Genomic DNA, 20,087 nt, shown 5'->3' with positions numbered 1-20,087 from the left:
ACTGAACCCTCACGGAGGCACATAATTCTTAATTTTCTGACGTGAATTTTTTTTAATTAACGAAACGTTAATGAACTAAATTTTAACGTTAATTAACTAAAATTAATTTACGTGAATTTTTCTGTACAGATCGGGATTTTTCAGGATACTTCCTCTTATCTCGCACCATGATGCTAATGGAGGGGGATGATGTGAATGATGTACCCAAAGTTACACGAATCGCTCAAGGCCGTGTCGACCAATCAGCGCTCGCCCGCCGCGTGACGTAGGATATGACGTTGCCGATTTCCAGGTCATGGTGCTGGTAAGGCGGGTTTGTGGTTAGGTGTGGGTGCGTGCTTGTGGAGTTCCGTGCGAGCCTTGTTCGTGTGTTATTTGAAGCCATTGTCCCTCTACAGCACATGGAGCCTCACCTGGGTGTGCCAGATCGTGGCCAGACTTGGGCCTCGAGCAAGCCAGTCGGACACGTGGCGGCGCGACCTGTACATTCCCGGATCGTCACGGATCCGGCCACAGGAAACAGATATTACCGCGGCCGGCTCCTGGGCAAGGTGGGTTCGTTGTCCTGGGCAAGGTGGGTTCGTTGTCCTGGGCAAGGTGGGTTCGTTGTCCTGGGCAAGGTGGGTTCGTTGTCCTGGGCAAGGTGGGTTCGTTGTTCGCACCGGCCAGGTGATGTCCCCAATTAAATCATGGCTGCTTGCGGGGTCACCTGGGCGCCTTTTGTTTATTTTAACCGAAGTAGCGTGCTTGCCTCAACGCTCTACACTGTATAGTTATGTCGTAGATGTTTTAATGGAGTGTTGCATCCTGGAGCATGACGCTGGGGGCTGACTCAGTCGATCTGCAATATTATGAATGGATGACGTCACGTACTACTTGGGCTGTTCCCCCTACAGACTCCATGGATGTTACTACTGTAACGGCTCCAATGAATTATTCCCATCTTGTGGGATTGGCCAGCGAATGTGTATGAACAAGTCTGAATTTGTTATTGTTTTGTCTTCCTGTTGGGTTTTATTGAGGAACCTTCAAGTTTTCATGAATTGTTTTTAATATCAGTTCCGTACAAGGAACTTCGATGCAGGATGAGACCATTTGGCCCATCTAAGCCTGGAAGCCGCACCAGTCCATTACGTCCTCGAGTTTGGAATATGTCTTTTTTAATAGTATTAATTATTATTTTTAATTTTTATTTTAATAATTTTATTTTAATTTTATATTTAATTTAATTATTTTAATTATTATTAAATAAAAGCCTGGTGTTGGCTTAGCGGTTAGGGTGCTGGCTTGGGATCCAAGGATCCTGGGTTCGAATCCCGGTTGATAGCCAAATTAACACCAGGGGGGTTGACTCAGCCTGTCATCCTTCCGAGGTCGGCAAATTGAGTACCAGCTTGCTGGGATGAATGATCCCGGTGTGTACCCCGGTTTAGAATAGGTACACAGTATCCCTGCGCATCGTAAGAGGCGACTAAGGGTTGGCGCCAGGAAGGGCATCCGGCCATAAAAACATTTCCTCAAACAGGGAACCATGATTGTCATGGGGCCCGCAAGGCTAACCCTTGCTCTAGTGGGGAAAATGGCCTTAAAACGATCATTCATTCATTATTTTTAATTATTCTTTCCTCTTCTCTTCTATAGCCTGGTGTTGGCTTAGCGGTTAGGGTGCTAGCTTGGGATCCGAGGATCCTGGGTTTGAATCCCGGTCGATCACTGAATTAACGCCAGGGGGGTTGACTCAGCCCGTCATCCTTCCGAGGTCGGCAAATGAGTACCAGTTCACTTGTAATTCCCTGTGTGTCGCAAGAGGCACTAACGGTTGGCGGCAAGAAGGGCATCCGGCCATAAAACATTGCTTCAAAAAGGGGACCACGTTGCCTGAAAAAGGCCAACCCCTGCTCTGCAACCCCTGCTCTGTGGGGAAAAATGGCCTCTAAAGGTGGTTCGTTTCTATTCTTTTCTCTTCTCCGATTTAATTAACTAGAAATGCCTGCCTCGGGGTAGCGGCAGGGAGGTGGCGAGAGGGGCGATTGTGGATGAGGATGCCGGTGGGTTAATATTCTTCTTCTTCTTATTATTTATCGGTCACAAATATTCTCACGTTCTTGTCGCGTTGGCTGTTGGAAGCCTGGCACAAGTCTTTCACGAACCAGGTGCCCAGGCCTCACGTTCAACTAAGGTTAGAACAGGAATTTGTGGAATTTTTTTCATAGGTTGCCTACTCTTCGTGAAAGACACCGTGGGATCCTTGGCGTCCACCAACTTATGCCGGCAGACGATACTCTAGTTTAGCATCAATCCGAGTGACGGCACACATTGATGAATCACCCTGCCTATGAAACACCGGGATGAGGATTTATAGCTGGATCTGGGTTTAAATCCCGCCTGGACTGCTTAGAAGCGAGTGTACGTTACGATTGGGTTGCGCGTTGAAGAAAGGTCACAAATTGGGCTGTAAGGGTCATGGGCTATGTCGCACGTCACACTTGAAACCATGGCCGGGAGAAATGACATAGAGGCCTAGCAAGTTGACGGCTCGGATCCGTTAGTCTGTAAGGAATGCAATAAGCATAGAATGATTCAAGGACGTCTCAGGGTGTGTTCCCTTGCCAAGCAGCTTGTAGGGCGCTCGCCAAGTGGCTTAAACACTCAAGCGAGCACTCCATTGAAATTGTTGATAAGGAAAGGTTTCTTTGGAAAGCTGACAAACTTATTGGTGATGGAACACACCCCTGGTTTGCTCCAAATTCCTTTCAGTTGTGACTGTTTAAAAAGTTAATCATATATTGGAAAGAACTGACAGAATAGTTTGTGGTTATAATAATTTTTACTTCCAGGAGGTGCTGTGCCCCACAAAACGCCACGCTGAGCTACTTATACACCTTAGAACTTGAGTTCTTCCAAGGCGGAAATTCCCCTTGGGGAGGAGGCCGGTTGAGTCGCTATGACCTCTATTGTGTGGACCTTGATCCCCCTGGCAAGTTTGGTTGAGATTTGTCAAGTAACGACCGAATATCGCGGTCAGACAGACACCAAGTTTTGTATTTTAGTATGATGTGGTACACCATTTGTATTCTGGAAGATTATTAGAACTCGTTGAACAATGTATTATTTATCTACACGTGTTTAAGATAAGTTGGCTCCATACCACCATGCGGACTGTGTTGTCTAATATGGATGGTGGATAGGAGAAAGAGTTTAGTCCATCTATGTCCCCTAGCTGTGAACTTGGAGACGGAAATTCCTATATTGGTGTATACAGAGCTCGTCATGAGTAAAATACAACAACAACAACATGCATTTTAAGGCCATTTCCCCTGCGAGAGCGGGGGTTAGCCTTGCGGTCCCCATGACAATGTTCTCCATTTTGCCCTATTTTCTGCATCTCTCCTTGTTAACCCCCTTGCCCACATTTCTTCTTCCACCATCTTTAGCCAAGTCTTTCTCGGTCTTCCCACTCCTCTACTTCCTTCTACATTCATTTCCATCACTCTTCTCAACCAGTCACTTTCATCCTTCCTCAACACATGACCAAACCATCTCAGCCTGTTCCTCTTCACAGCATCAATCACAGGCCCTATTCCCATCATCTTTCGCAATTCATCATTTGTCTTCCTCTCTCTCAACGATACTCCGCACATCCACCGAACCATTCGCATTTCCACCCTTTCCAACCTTCGTTGCTGCTCTACGTTCATGACCCATGTCTCGCTCCCATAAATCATAACACTTCTCACACATGCAGCATACACCTTTCCCTTCAGGTTCAACGACACTCTCCTCCTCATCAGCACGCCACTCAGTTCTCGAAACTTCTTCCATGCCCATCTCACTCGAGCAACCGTTGCCGAGTCTGATCCACCTTCTCCATTCAGCATGTCTCCGAGGTAGCAAAATGTTTTCACACCTTCCAGCTTCACGCCGTCTCCAAGATCCAACTCGACGTCATGAGTAAAATGCAGGGGAGTAAGTGATTACGCTCCAAAATGTTCTCCTAGATGAGAGGTGATTAAATTAAAGGGCAAATAACTTCATATCTATACTATGAGAGGTATGCGTGCATGCATATATATGTATATGTGTGCTGCCATCATGGTTCTGCCTCTGCGGGTTTGGATCCTGCCTCATTCTGGCCTTCCGGCACCTGTCTGACGTGCCACGTGCTGCGGCTCACCTGCCTGGTTACGCTGTGCTGCATGGTCCTGCAGCAGCTCCAGTTCATCCTGTGTTTATCCTTCAATGCTTCCCAGTTCATGTGTGAATAACTGTCTGCTTGTGGCACCATAGTGGGGATAGTGTTACTGCGTAACTTCCCCTTTGTTTAATAATTGTTACCTCCTTCACCGAAGGTGGACAGAGGTTATGTTTCCACCCCTGTCTGTCTGTGTTTGTCTGTCTGTTCGCAGGTTATTTCGAAAAAGTTATGGACGGATTGGGACGAAACTTGCTGGGCAGGTTGGGTGTGTGACAAGGCCGAATCATTTCGATTTTGGGGAACATACAGATATGGATATAATAATTAAAAAGATTCTTTATATGTGATTCTTCACCATTGAGATGTAGGGCCAAAAACGATATATAACATATTTCAAAAAGTTGTGGTCAACCTGTGACAAAACTCGGTGGATGAGTTGGATAAGTGACATGAACAAGCCGATTCGATTTTGGTTCAGGTCCGAATCCAGATCTGACCTATCGGTGGATTTAAAACGTCATGCGGAAACTGAATTTTTGTTGTTGTTTACATTGTGTGTAAGAAGCTTTATTTTATGGTTAGTTATATAATTTTAAGGCATCTTTATGTATATAATATATTTATGTATGCTTGATATTGTGATATTGTGATATTGTAACGGGACTGTTCTTGTCCTACGGGTCTCGCCCGAGATTAACTCCACAGTGCGCCTGATCAGGAGGTGACATTGCGAGAGCTGTGAATGTGGGAAAATTGCATTAATAATTTATCTGCGTGCTAATATTCTGGGACACTTGTCCCCAAACAAGAATTTAATAACATTGGAGGTGTGTTTGCATCTCCAAAAATATGCAGCAAATATGGAGGAAATAATGGATTTGATAATTTTGGGATGGAGACACAATAAATTGATAAGAATTTGGATGAAAGGATGAACAAACCAGATGGTGCTGCTTACACGAAACATGTTTAGGAGGTGAGGAGGTGAGGAGGGGGAGAGTTGGTGAAGGTGAGGAGGGCGAGAGGTGGAGAAGGAGGTGTAAGCTGAGGGGATGGGAGTGGGGAGGGAGGAGGGAAGATGATGAGGCGGGGAGGAAGAGAAGGAGGGGTAGGCTGTGGGGAGGGAGGAGAAAGGGAAGGGGGAGAATGGGTGATTGGGGAGGAGAAGGAGGAGAATGTTGGCCTTCCCTCATTTTAAGGCAGCGGAATGGTGCAGTGTCACATGAGCTTGTCTTGCGAGTGGTGGAGAACTTTCTGGCACATTACCCATCTATTGCAGCACGTAGTCCGGCTCCACTTTTCGGGGAAGTACTCTGATGTGACTGCCACCTGCTGCATTCCCACTTTTTCATTCAGATGCTGCTTGACTCGCTGCACACCCGACATCGTGTTTTATAGGCTTTGTGACATTGCTGTGGTTCGTCCAATGGCTGTGCTCTTCCCATGTGACCTCCTAGCACACTTGGCCCCAGGTGTTCTGAAATTGCCAAATTTCCCACCCTCTCCTGTGCCATTACCCCAAGCATACAGCCAGGAAATGAATGGGATGAGAGCAAAGTACAGAGCGATCTTAGGAAGACTATGGTTTGTCCACACTCTACACAATGTGTCCTGACAGCGCTACTTAGGATAACTGTGGAGAGACTTGTTGTAAAATTAATTGTGAAATAGCTAAATAATTATTAATCACATTACCCCTTAAGGGGCGATTCCACCAAATATGATCCTCGGAGCATAAAAATTCAATTGAAGTGGCAGAAATAAATTAGACCCTATATAAATCCAGTGTGAGAATACATTAAAAATAATTTTCAAAACATTCAATTTCTGGTACAAGTCATCAAAACGGAAAGAAAACAATTTTTGGAGTTTTCTTTTTTGTCAGAAACCTCAGTTGTTGAAGTTGTTGTTGAAACCTCAGTTGTTGTTGTTGTTGTTGTCTTCTCACACCTGACTGCATATTTGAAAATGAATCTAGATAATATAATTTTATTACTGATAGCTATGGTATTACTGTTTGTCGTTAAAGGCGGCAAAAAGGGTTGGCGTCAGGAAGGGCATCTGGCCGTAAAACATTGCTTCAAAAAGGGGACCGAAAAACAACAACAACCACGGTTCCCGAAAAAGGCCAACCCCCGCTTGCGGGGAAAAATGGCCTCTAAAGGTGGTTACTGATAGCTATGGTAGCCGGCGAAGCCGGTGTTGTGAATGAACGTGTATTATGTTGAAAAGCCAGATTTTTCTGGATCCTTTGAGAATTTCGAAGCTTTGACGCACCAAATCGCTCCATGGAGTCGGCCATCTTGCGGATGAGGAAGTATGCATAAACAATTGTGAAAAAGTTCAATCGAGGCTTTGGCTTCGCCAGCTCATTGCGGCTTTGCAGTGGGGTCATACTAGTACCCGACTGCAAAGCCGCAATGAGCCGGCGAAGCCAAAGCCTCTTGCCACTACTTTACTCATCACTATGGCATCAGTAGGTTAGGTAGTTGGTAGGAGGTAGGTGTCGGAGGTACCGTACCTAGTTCAAAATGACACCATTTGCATTCTGGATGAGATTAAAATTTATAAAATTTCCTTCTTGATTAATTCGATGAATTCTGTCTCAACTTCGGATATTTCCGGCCATGAAAAACTATCACCTACGGCCGCGAGATTTCAAAAAAAAAAATTCTTCGTCGATTTTAGAATATTTGACGCCGTTTTCAGCCTCCGAAACGCGTAAACCTTTTTTGAAATAATTTTTGAAATGCTCGAATCTCATTTGTTCCGGTGTTTGGTGACGATTTTCGTTGAAGATAACGAGGTTGGTCTTAAAGTATTTTAATTACACATTAGAGGTGCATCGGATGGTGAATCAAACAAAGACGGGTGAAACAAACTCCTATTGAACCTTTTTCAATTTGTTATGCATACTTCCGCATCCGCAAGATGGCGGCCTCCATTGAGTGATTTGGTTTTAGAAATATTTTTTCAAATGCTCGAATCTCATTGGTTCCGGTGTTTGGTGACGATTTTCGTTGAAGATAACCAGGCCTGTGCGGGCCGAGGTTGGTCTTAAAGTATTTTAATTACAAATTAGAGGTGCATAAGATTGTGAATCAAACAAAGACGGGTGAAACAAACTCCTATTGAACGTTTTTCAATTTGTTATGCATACTTCCGCATCCGCAAGATGGCGGCCTCCATTGAGCGATTTGGTGCGTCACAGCTTCGGAATTCTCAAGCCAAGGGATCCAGCATAATCTGGTTTTCAACATAATACGTACGCGTTTATTCACAACACCGGCTTCGCCGGCTATTATTTATTTTTGAAAAGAGCTTTCTTACTATAATGGAGCAAACGTGGAAGTCACCGAAATTCCAAACTTGCCATGTGGCAGCAATAGCGCCACCTTCAGTGTTGGCCGGTATTACAATCATTCTTTTATCTTCTATCTTGTGATGAATAAAATTTCTTTCAAAAATTAAAATAATTATAAAGTGCAATTCCAAGACTGTGATGTCGCACATTGACCACCGGAGGTGGGCCGAGAAGGGTACTCCAGCTCGGAGGACACGAGTGGCCCCTAGTTATTACGATACATTTTAAATAAGGGAAGTCGTATGACGTGTTTCGGAGAAATGTCCAACGGGAATGTAAACTCAGTTGTACTTATAGACAGGTTGGGGGCCTCTGTTTTCTTCTGCCCCTCCAAGGTTTTGCTCTGTTCTTCTTCCAACACCCCTGTCTATTATTCTCCCAAAATCCGGGAGAATAAAATGGTTAAATTAAAGAGCATGAAGCGTTGCTATCTCGGGCCTTGCCATCCGTCCCTCTATTGCTCCGACGAAGGGCAAGGCTCGAAACGTCGGCGCTGTGTTCCTTTACAGCGGATAACTTGAACGATTTCATTCCCGTGTGCCGCCGCCACAGACCTCTTATTTCCTGGAATTATCAACGATTTTTATTCCCAAATCCAGACTTGTTACTCATATCCACTCTGTCTCCCACCCCCTCTTATCCTGCCCGAGGAGTTTTTTTTCCCCCTCAGTCTGTTCAATCCCACCCATCACTCTTCGGTTTGGCAGTGCAACACCACCTCGGGTCTTCCTCCAACCGAGGCCATAATCCTTCGGATCCTCTATTAAAATATTTATTCCCTCCTTGGATTGTAACCCCTCCCAACCCCTCCTCTGATCTCCCTATCCCTCGTCCTCATTTATCCCTTATGTTCACATGGCGTCCCACTGCCCCACTGCCCCACTGCCCCACTGCCCCACTGCCCCACTGCCCCACTGCCCCACTACCAGTGTATTGCCGAATCTCTTTGCAAATTTTTATTTTGAAGAGAATTAAATATTCCTTCAGCAAAATGTCTCTTCCAGTCATCGTGGTTGTGTTTTCCTTGGGGGAGGGGAGTTCCAAGCTGGGTTTGTGCTTGTGCCAGGCCGAGGCATGCCGGAACAGCATCACTGGAAACATCTCTCGTTGCTGTTCTTGTGTTGCCAGAAAGGGTGTACCTGTACCCCAGGTATGACCAGTCCTTTCGCTCGGGTTGAGGAATGGCTTTATTAAAGTTTAACTTTTGAACAAAGAGACTGAAGGTCTCATGGATGTCACATCGGCAAGGTGAAGCACTGTCCCAGCCATGTCGTACTGCCATTGCTTTTATAATGGGTATTGAAATAGTTCGCAATGTGAAGTATTCGGGCTTTAAATGAATAAGCCACTGAGCAAAAGGAGATGCGAGTGAGTTTCCAATTGCATTCAGACGGTCGAAGATTGACGTGCCGTGATTGGAGGAGAGCGGGGTGTGGAATGAAAGCCAAGTCATGGGTTGAAACTTAAAAGGATGGCAAGGCCCAAGTGAACGTGCCTATACCTGTGTGAATGATGAAGGGGGTTACTGTGACCCATGACACAGGTGTAATCCTCTGGCATTTCCTGCATGCCCAGCCATACTTGGACAGAGTGAGGAAATGTTGGGATTTTTTTCCACCGTTGGGTTATTATTGCTGCTGGGTCCCCTCCCCTCCCTCCCGTCCCTCCCCTCCCTCCCCTCCCTCCTCTCGTTTTCTCATTATATTTGTTCTCATTACCCAATTATTGTATTTTTCCCCCAGTATAATGTCTTTACTTTGTAATGATTGTTTTATGCCGAAATCCAAAGTGAAGGCTTGCTTGTTTTTTTGCAACTTTGAGCAAACAAGATGAGTTCTATTTTCAAATAGACGGTTGCTAATGGCAAACTGAAGCCGGTCTGGTTCCAATAGTATGTACGTGTGTCTCTGTGTCTGTCTCTATCTGTGTCTGTGTCTCTATCTGTGTCTGTGTCTCTATCTGTGTCTGTGTCTCTATCTGTGTCTGTGTCTCTATCTGTGTCTGTGTCTCTGTGTCTGTGTCTGTGTCTCTATCTGTGTCTGTGTCTCTATCTGTGTCTGTGTCTCTATCTGTGTCTGTGTCTCTATCTGTGTCTGTGTCTCTGTGTCTGTGTCTCTATCTGTGTCTGTGTCTCTGCCTGTGTCTCTGCCTGTGTCTCTGCCTGTGTCTCTGCCTGTGTCTCTGTCTGTGTCTCTGTCTGTGTCTCTTTCTCTGTCTGTCTCTCTGTCTGTCTCTCTGTCTGTCTCTCTGTCTGTCTCTCTGTCTGTCTCTCTGTCTGTCTCTCTGTCTGTCGCTCTGTCTGTCTCTCTGTCTGTCTCTCTGTCTGTCTCTCTGTCTGTCTCTCTGTCTGTCTCTCTGTCTGTCTCTCTGTCTGTCTCTCTGTCTGTCTCTCTGTCTGTCTCTCTGTCTGTCTCTCTGTCTGTCTCTCTGTCTGTCGCTCTGTCTGTCGCTCTGTCTGTCTCTCTGTCTGTCTCTGTCTGTGTGTCTGTTTGTCTCTGTCTGTCTCTGTTTGTCTCTGTGTGTGTGCCTGATCGAGGATTACTAACGAGGCCAAGAGTATATCAATTTATTGTGTCCCCATCCCAAAATCGTCAATTTACGATTTTCGTCTGTACACGTGTCTCAGTGCAAGTGGTTTACTGACCCCTGCTGCAGACCGACGGCATTATTAGCCGCAGAACAAAATATGTTTGCCCCACCTCCACCATTATTATTATACCCCCACTTCCGCCCTCTCCTTCCCCCCCCACCCACCCCCAGGCTGTTCCCAAAGGGAGCGGATGTTTCTAGTAATTCAAAACCACCAAAGATGATGGACATGCTTGTCTGTTTGTTCTGTGATTTCTGTAAGAAACTTGTCTATCTCTTCATTTTTATGTACGCACGTCATTTTGAATTTATTTCCCACTTTGCCATAACGAGTTGCGCTGTAATGTGATGGCTATAAAAAAACATCCTTTTTCTCAGATGAAATTTAAAATATCATTTATAAATGCATTTTCGTGCAAAACAACCATTAACCTGGTACCTGGGACCTTGCAGGGTGGGTTTGCTCGCTGTTATGAGATGATGGAGGTGAGCAGTGGTCGCATGTTTGCTGCTAAGGTCATTCCTCGAGTCAAGCTTACCAAGCCTCAACACAGGGATAAGGTAACTAAATATTCCAGTGATGAAACAACACTATTTGAGCCCTTTGGCTGGCATTGCCTTGATTGTGATGCGCTGAAGATTTTCTCAATTGTGGGCTGGGATGGCCACGAGTATGCACGCTCGCATTTAAGCTCAAGCCTGGTTTTGAATCCCGAACCAGCCATAAACTGTCATCCTCGTGTTTCACAGGTAGAGTGAGGCACCAATGTGTGTGCTGTTCCTCGGATGGAGGGTAAACTTGTCCCATCTGCCAGCATTAGTTTGGACGCTAATGATTCCAGACGGGCTAACGCGATGAGCTGGCAGACGAACGCCGGTTCCCCATTAATTCCTGCACTGACTGCTGGGATGGGAATGCAATGGCAAAGCACCTAGCACAACCCGTACCAGGAAACTGCTTTGGCAGCACCAACGCTTTACAAAGTGTATGGTTCATCGTCGTATTATTAACACACGATTGCTGACGATGCACCTTTTGTTTTCACCACTTCCTTGTATTCCCATGCCTTCTGACATAATTAATGCATCCTTTCCATAGTCTTCGAAGCGGAGGGGGGTGGGGGGAGGGGGTGGGGGGACTGGCCTGCAAAAGGTTAGGTAGGGCGTTCAAGTTGCAGGCCTTAAATTCCCATTATTACCCTTGCTAGAGGAGAGAGTATTGCATTTGGGTCGATTTGTTTGGCTTTTGTCTGCCCGCATATAATTTGCTAACGTAGGCCACAAATGCCACCCATTGGTAGCTGGTGTTACAGGTTAAAGTACCTCTCGTCGTCATTGTACCTGTTACAGGATCCCTCAAAATTGCTGCTGTTACCCCCATTCTAAAAAAACCTGGTCTAAACCCTGACACCCTAAACAACTTCAGACCCATCTCCAACCTACCCTTTCTGTCGAAAGTTTTGGAACGCGCTGTAGCCACTCAACTCAAACATCACCTCTCTGCCAATAACCTGTATGAAACATTCCAATCCGGATTCCGCTCCAACCACAGTACTGAAACTGCTCTCCTCAAAATCACCAACGACCTTCTCCTCTCCTCTGACGCTGACAACCTCAACATTCTCGTCCTCCTCGACCTCAGCGCTGCCTTTGACACCATCGATCACACCATCCTCCTCACCCGACTTGAATCCACCTTTAACGTCACCGGCACTGCCCTCTCTTGGATTAAATCATACCTCTCTGACAGACGCCAGTTCATCTCCATCAATAACTGCAAATCCCCCACTGCTCCCCTCCCCCAAGGTGTCCCCCAAGGTTCAGTTCTTGGCCCCCTCCTCTTCATCCTTTACCTGTCCCCCCTCGGTCACTTGATCCGCCGTCATGGTCTCCAATTCCACTGCTTCGCCGATGACATCCAGCTTTTCATCTCCACCAAGTCTGTCTCCACCGACACCCACTCTATCCTGACAAACTGCATCTCTGAAATAAAATCCTGGCTTCAAATCAACTTCCTCAAACTTAACTGTGATAAATCTGAAATAATCATCATTGGCCCAAAAACGCTCACAAAATCCACCCATAACTTTGCCCTCAACATCGACGGTATCCCAGTATCCACCTCCCCTCTCATCCGGAATCTTGGCGTCATCTTTGACCAAACCCTCTCCTTCGACAAATACACTAAACAGATCACAAAGACAGCCTTCTTTCACCTGAAAAACATCGCCCGTCTCCGCTCATCCCTCTCCTCCACGGCTGCAGAAACCCTTATCCACGCCTTCATCACCTCCCGTCTGGACTACTGCAATAGCCTCCTCTATGGTTCACCCTCAACAATCACCAATAAACTCCAATACATTCAGAACTCCGCTGCCCGTCTACTCACCCATTCCCGGACCCGTGACCACATCACCCCCGTCCTTTACAAGCTTCACTGGCTCCCCATCTCCCAGAGAATCCAGTACAAAATCTTCCTCTTGACCTACAAAGCCCTCCATAACCTGGCCCCATCCTACCTGGCTGACCTCCTCTCCAGACACACTCCCACCCGCAATCTCCGCTCTGCTGGTACCAACCTCCTGACCCCCCCCATCCGGACCAAATTCAGATCCTGGGGGGACAGGGCCTTCTCCATCGCTGCTCCCACCCTCTGGAACTCACTACCTCACACCATCAGAGACTCCTCCTCACTCACCACATTCAAAACATCACTCAAGACCCACCTGTTCAGCACTGCATTCAACATTCAACCCACAGCATTTAACCCCTGACTATCACTTCTCCTTCTCCCTCCTTTTGCTTTAAATATTTCCCTATTGATTCTTGTCTTTTTGCAATTGTTGTTTTCATGTTTTGTTATGCATTATGTTTTGCACTCTGTCAAAGCGCCTTTGGGCTTCATGAAAAGCGCTATACAAAATAAATGAATTATTATTATTATTATTATTGTAGCATTTTCAACCAGGTAACTCTAAAGTATGTACACTTGTAATGTGAGTGTCTTCTTTCGAATGCAGCACAAGGCTGCTGGGTAGCATCATTAGCTGAGAGCGTGGCTGTGCTGCTGATGCACTGCCTTCTGTAGGTTAGAGCAGACATTTGTAATTCGGCCATGATGCTTGTGATAGCTTGCCTACTCTCCGCGAACGACGCCATGGGATCTTTAACCTCCACCAACTATTGCCGGCAGATGGGACGCACGTTTAACCTCGATCCGATGGACGGCACACACATTGATGCCTCACCCTACCTGTGAAACACTAACTGTCACTAACACTAACTACCTGTCAATGACAGTTCATGGCTGGTTCGGGATTCAAACCCAGGCTGGACACCTTAGAGGAGATTGTATGTACCTCTAGGCCAGGGGTTCTTTACCTTTTTTGAGTCATGGACCCCTTTGAGAATCTGGTGAAAGCTACGTGAAAGCTACAAGCTACGATACTCCCCAGAAAAATGCACATAAGCACATAAACACAAAATTTTGCGTACAATGAATACATTTTATTGCATCGGAAAATTATTTCTTTCACATAGTCATAATCGGAATTTTAAAAACCAATCTTTGCAAAGCATATAACTCACTTTTTTCATGCAAAAATCAAGGACCATTCCCTGAATAAAATGAAATGTATCCAAATTGTGCAAATTAAACAACAACAAAAAAAACTTCCATTCTGCTCAAAAGTACATTTCAGTGAGAAGGCTGTTGTTGTTTGGCTTCAATAAGAAGATGAAATTGGGGAGTGGTCTTTGACAAGTCTTCAGTAAGCAAGCATAAGTACATAACATCCTGTACAAAGACCAAAAAATAAAACTTTTTATAAAAAGCTCGCGAAAATAAATTTTAAATTTTTATGCGCCTTGTTCACGGACCCCCTGAAGCCCATCCACGGACCCCAAAGGGGTCCATGGACCACAGGTTAAGAACCGCTGCTCTCGGCCATCCTTCCAGCACAGAGTAGGTCAAATTGTCGATAAAGTATGTACTATTAAAAACTAGGGAGATACCCGTGCTAAGCACGGGTGGGAGGCCAGAAGCAAACATGCAATGCAGATACGGCGAATGCTAAAGCATGAAACCAATAAATTCCACATTCCTGTAGCACCTTCAGTCGCACGTCAGACATGGACAGCAAGTTCGTGAAGGACTTCCATGTTAAAGTGGACATCTCTCTGACCATCCTCAGGGAGCCTGCTCAGCGTCGACGAGTCTGGCATTTCACTCAGGCCAACTGGCACGGTCTTCAAGCAGCCATCAATCATCTGGACTGGTCTCCCATCTCTACCACCTCTGACATCAACTCATCCTGGGAATTCTTCCAAAGTAAATTGCTCTCTCTCATGCACAGATTTATCCCATCTCGTCTTCAGTTGTCATACCCTTCCTCCCGTCCATGGTACACGGAATCTTGTGGTGAGGCTGTTGCCCAGAAACAACTTGCCTTCGTCTCCTGGAAAGCAAATCCAACGGAAGGAAATCTCATTTCCTTTCACAAAGCCCGAAACAAGTGTGTGTCCACCCTCAGGAGAGCCAGGAAACAATATCTCTCCGTTCTCAAGACCGAACTCTCTTATCTGTCTCCCTCTTCCAAATCCTGGTGGCGTCTGGTCAAATCCGTTTCTGGTGTTTGTTCCCCCTCCATCCCCTCCCTTACCTCAAACGGCTACACAGCTGACTCCGCACGTGAAAAAGCTGAATGCCTCAACTCTGTGTTTGCCTCTAAATCTTGTGTCCCAAACCCATCCCTCTCTGTACCCACCATACCCAGTCGTACCCTGCTGCTCCTGGACTCCGTGTCCTTTCCTCCTGACAAGGTGGAAAAGTTTCTGTCAACCCTCGACTCTGATTCTGCAACTGGACCCGACGGCATCAGCCCACGGGTCCTAAAATCCTGCTCTGCTGCTCTATCTCGCCCTCTCTCTGTTCTCTTCACCCTCTCTTTTGCTCAAGGTCAACTGCCATCTGCTTGGAAATCAGCCAACATCACCGCTTTGCACAAAAAAGGTGCAAAAACAGATCCTAGCAATTACAGACCAATCAGCCTTCTCCCAATTATCAGCAAAGTCATGGAATCCATCATTGCTTCTGATATGAAATCTTTCCTCTTCTCCAATGGCTTGATCTCTGATCATCAATTTGGTTTCAGACCAGGTCACTCTACTCTGGACATGCTGCTTCTGCTGTCTCAACAATGGATGGAGGTCCTCAATGCCAAACAGGAAATTAGAGCTGTCTCCCTCGACATATCACGTGCCTTCGACACGGTCTGGCACCCCGCTCTGCTCACCAAACTCTCCTCCTTTGGTATCCATGGAAATCTCCACGCATGGCTGGCGGACTTCCTCTCTAGTCGTCGTCAACGTGTGGCCCTGAATGGGTTTCTCTCATCTCCTCTTCCTGTTCAGGCTGGAGTTCCCCAAGGCAGTGTTCTGGGCCCCGTGCTTTTTCTGGTCTTCATCAATGATCTCTCTGACTCTCTCGAAAATCCTCTCTATCTCTTTGCTGATGACTCCACTCTCTGCCGCTCCATTCCTCTTCCCTCAGATCGGCAGTCTGCTGCCTCCTCACTCTCTGAAGACCTGGACAAAATCACAGACTGGTCAAACAAGTGGAACATGTCTTTCAATCCTGACAAATCTCACACTCTTACTATGTCTCTCCGAAAAGATCGACTGGACAACCCTCCCATCTACTTTCTCAACAATCCTCTCCAAGAAGTTCTGTCGCTCAAGATTTTGGGTCTCACTATCTGCCATGATCTTTCTTGGGAAAACCACATTTCCAAGCTGGCCTCCAAAGCCAGTCGCCGACTGGGCATCCTCCGTCGTGCGAAGTCCTTCCTCGGCACACCTGAGCTCCTCACCACATACAAGGCTTTCATCCGCAGCTCAATGGAATACTGTTCTCCCCTATGGGCCGGTGCTCCTGCCTCACACCTAGCTCGGCTTCACGCTGTTGAAACCAAAGCTTTCAGAATTATTGGAATCTCCCGCGATGAAGCTATATCTGAGGGCCTTTCACTCACTCACCGCAGGCAGGTAGGTGGTCTTTCTGTCTTCTACCGACTCCTCTCCGGCCTTGCACCCCCAGCTCTCTCTGTGCTCTGTCCCCCAAATATTCCTACAGGTCGCACAAGATCTGCCAGCAACCCTCTGATGGTTAAACTGCCGAAATCTCGGCTCTCCGCTCACCTTCACTCTTTCATTCCTCTTTTCTCCCGCCTCTGGAACAAACTCCCTCACTCCCTTCAATCCCACTCCTCCCTCCAGGTCTTTAAAACAGCCGTTCACCACCATCTCTTATCTTCCCCCATCCAAAACCTTGATCTTTTCTACCCCCGCTAATTCACCCCAGATCCACCTTATTTGAAATTCCAACTTCTTTCCTGGAAGTCCTGGCAGTGTCCATATGTTTTATACCTCTCCCACTGCCCCCTTCCCACGCCCCCCCCCCCCAAAGCCCTCGCCCTCTCTCAGATCTCTCGATGTCTCCATGTCTCTCGGTCCCTGCTCTCAAATGTTGTGTTTGTGTCCTTCCCCCTCTCTCCCCATCTTGTCTACCGCTCCCTATGTTATATGTTTTATGTGTCGGTTTGTCTTTCTGTGTGATTAATGTTCGCTCTTTCACGAGCCTCGATATTGTATACAAAAAAAAAAAAAAACAAAAAAAAAAAAAAAAAAAAAAAAAAAAAAAAAAAAAAAAAAAAAAAAAAAACGTACCCGTTCACAAACAAACAGGTACGTTCACGTATAGAAACATCGATCGTGGGACTGTGGCGAATCTGCATATGGCGATCCGCGAAGTTCACGTTCAGAAAGTAGAAACCATCACGGCATGTCGTCATTCACTTGAACTCGATCTCTTTTTTTTTTTCATTCCAAACAACATATCTCCAATCACAAAATAAACTTTTAACAACATTGTTAATGTTTCCTTCATTGTAGAAACCACCAAATCAACAGTTAAAAGGATTTTGAGCCAATAGCTGTTACGGCCTTGGCAAGATCGATGGAGACAGTGATCTGTTCGCGTATTCACCGCCCAAATAGCTATGTGAAATTCTCTCATGTATGGATTAAACGGCGTTTGAACTTTGGCCGAGGTCATTATTTACTTTTAATGATGTTTATAGACGAATTATGTTTATATTGGTTTTGGGTTGTCCTTTCCGCATATCTCGTGGGATTGTAAGTTGGAGAGACGGCCGTGATGGCGAGTAGGGGGATGGAATTCTCTCAAGCAGGGATTCAACCCGTGTCCTTATAAGAGGTCTTTGTCCGAGGTCACCGAGTTCGATCGGTGCAGCTGTGCAGCGATCGGTGCAGCCGTTTGTGCGGCACCCGGGAAAACAACATCGTCACAATGAACGTTATGCAAACGCGAATGTTATGCGGGAGTCCAAACCTGAGAATGCTGGAGACCAAAGCTGAAATTGGGAAAACGAAATAGCCTATTTTACTCCTGGAGATCCCAGGATTACCTACCCAAAATATCGTTGCATTCGGTTCAGCAGTTTTTACTGTACCTTCGAACAGACAGACAGACGGACGGACATTTGGTGAATTATAGTAAGATACGTGTGTCTGTAAAATACATGCAATTGTAACTGAAATCTATACGATAAAACCAAAAAGCTCTGTTTGTCCACTATATTAGCATAAAGCTACGTCGTAAATGCATAGTCTACGCTCCACACAAACGCAACACAAAAGTCCTGATGAGGATTTGCAGTTTGATTGCTCTTTCTATTTACTATACTTTTTATAACTTCCTTGAACTCTCTTACATTCTCCAATCCTCAACTCCACGACATCAGGTTGAGCGGGAGATTTCCGTTCATCGGGTGCTGCACCACAAGCACGTTGTCAAGTTTGAGAAGCACTTTGAAACCGAGGACAGCATCATCATCTTGCTTGAGCTGTGTAACCACCAGGTGAGTGAGGCTTAAGATGAAATGTGATGAATTTTGCTGTTATTGGACCCATAGTTCATTTTCTAGCATTCTGAGGTTTTACAGACCTTAAGAGAATGACATCGTATGGTAATGCAGTGATGTTGGGGCATTGCAAATGATGGCGGTTATTTTGCATGTCCTGCAGTCATTGGCACACTTGTTGAGGAAGAGGCGTGTGATGCAAGAGGCCGACGCGCGATGTTGCTTGCGACACATTCTGCTTGGCCTGCAATACCTGCATGCTCGGGGCCTTGTTCACAGAGACCTAAAACTCGGTACTTACCTCCACACACTCGTTCATTTGTAGCTTTCAACAGGGCAAAATTCTGGAGAATCCTTTCGCTTCATGTGACCTTTCGACTGACGGTCAGATGGAGCAAAACCATGCTCATCTCCACCCCCGAGTGTGCATTCCACTCACAAGTAGCAAGGCAAATTCAGCACATAATCTTTTTTGCCATTCCAACCCCCATCCCCTTCCCCCCTCTCTCCCCTCTGCCCCTCCCCAGCAGACAGGGCTTTACAATCACTTCTGTGTATGTCATTCTGCCTCAGCCATAACTTTTTACCATTTCAGCTTTTGTCATCAAATTTTCAACAAACCCTTTAATATCATAAGAATATGGAGAAGACTACTTGATAACTGGATCAAATTGTGAAAGGGCAAAGTCACAGTGAGTGCAAATAGGCCTTATCAGCCTGTCCACAGGGCGTCAAGCACGAGACAGCCAATTTTTTTCATCCCTTCCGTGTTTATTTATTTACGATTGAGCTTCAGCGTGTCTGTCCAGGCCATAATATTTTTTACCAGTTGAGGCTTCGTCATCAAATCTTCAACAAACCTTTATTATGAGAACATGGAGAACACAAATGAACAATTTCATTTTTTAAACTGTCGTTTTCATCAAGGTTAGTTTGAATATGAAGCGGATGTGGACTTGCTTTCCATTTTGAGATGCTTTCAAGTTTCATGATTATTCTCGTCAATCAATAAATTTTGACTGTTGATCATCGCATAGAAGGTGCTTGGGTTTTAATAATTTTTATATTGGAAAACTGACATAATACTTAGAATTTTGTGTTTGAAAGGCGAGTTGTGAAATTGTAAATGAAAGCTCCACAATATTCACTGTAAAGTGTTCCTTGATGCAGATGTTGTGTTTTACCCAATCATGATGATGGGTTTGTTTGCCTGTGGGTTTAATTTTAATTACTCCATGCATGGTTTTTATTTATTTATTATTTCCGTTTATCGAAGACTCATGGAGGATCTTGTACATAAATCATATGCCTGGCAAAGACATTAGTAGACATCATTGTACTTTTACATTAGTTGCAAGGACATTGGTTAGACTATTGAACCGGGAATGGACTAGCCGGATGGCCTCGACATATGCACACTCACCTATAAGCTATCCAGTCTGGTTTGGAATCTCGGACCAGATATGAACTGTCATCCTGTTTTTTGGGGGGGTTTTTTTTTTGTATCTAGAGAGAGGTATCGTTTTGTGTGCTTTCCATCGGAGATTTTTAACTGGGCGTCCTGTCTGCCAGCATTAGTTGGTGGATATCAAAGATCCCACGGTCTCCTCCACGAAGACGAGGCGAGCTCTCCCCGAGACCCTGGCCAAGTTCTAAATCTACATGGGACACTACATCAGCGGCACAGCAGCTCCCTCAGAAAATGATGCTACGAAAGCACAGGAAGAAGTGTACTGCATACGAAAGGACAGAAAGAAGACGGAACGTGGAGTTTTGGTTAGGGATACTAAATTGCCAACCCAAGCATTGGAAATTGGCTCCTCCAGACTCGGATAAAGTGGGAGGATTTCATTAATCAAATGAAAGTGCTGGTAATTAATTTTCTTGTTCCTCAACAAGGCATGAAAGAAAACTCAATATTGGTACACAAGTGCAGCTTGCAAACCCGTTTTACATGCATTTATTTTTAATCCTGACACATCACTGAACATTTAGA

The 20,087-nt window shown here is 45.6% G+C and overlaps 1 protein-coding gene across 3 annotated transcripts in view; it reads left to right on the top strand.

Moving 5' to 3' along the window:
- The first annotated feature begins 255 nt into the window (after positions 1-255).
- The window catches only part of LOC137424569 (serine/threonine-protein kinase PLK2), a 38,085-nt gene continuing 18,253 nt past the window's right edge, over positions 256-20,087 (top strand). For 2 of the 3 annotated variants that reach the window (XR_013622491.1, XM_068112176.2), the window contains exons 1-5: positions 256-304; positions 399-551; positions 10,602-10,709; positions 17,972-18,088; positions 18,255-18,384. Coding sequence is in view for 2 of the 3 variants with exons in the window: in XM_068112176.2 (XP_067968277.1) it covers positions 296-304; positions 399-551; positions 10,602-10,709; positions 17,972-18,088; positions 18,255-18,384 (517 nt within the window). In the remaining variant the exon portion in view is untranslated. Of the gene's footprint in view, positions 305-398; positions 552-8,952; positions 9,150-10,601; positions 10,710-17,971; positions 18,089-18,254; positions 18,385-20,087 lie in introns of those variants that run through there. The other variant, XM_068112159.2, reaches the window with a different exon arrangement.

The sequence above is a fragment of the Myxine glutinosa genome, chromosome 1 (assembly GCF_964187855.1).
Source record: "Myxine glutinosa chromosome 1, kmMyxGlut1.1, whole genome shotgun sequence".
NCBI lineage: Eukaryota > Metazoa > Chordata > Myxini > Myxiniformes > Myxinidae > Myxine > Myxine glutinosa.
The sequence above is the reverse complement of the archived record's forward strand: the minus strand, read 5'-3'. Positions and strand labels throughout refer to the sequence as shown.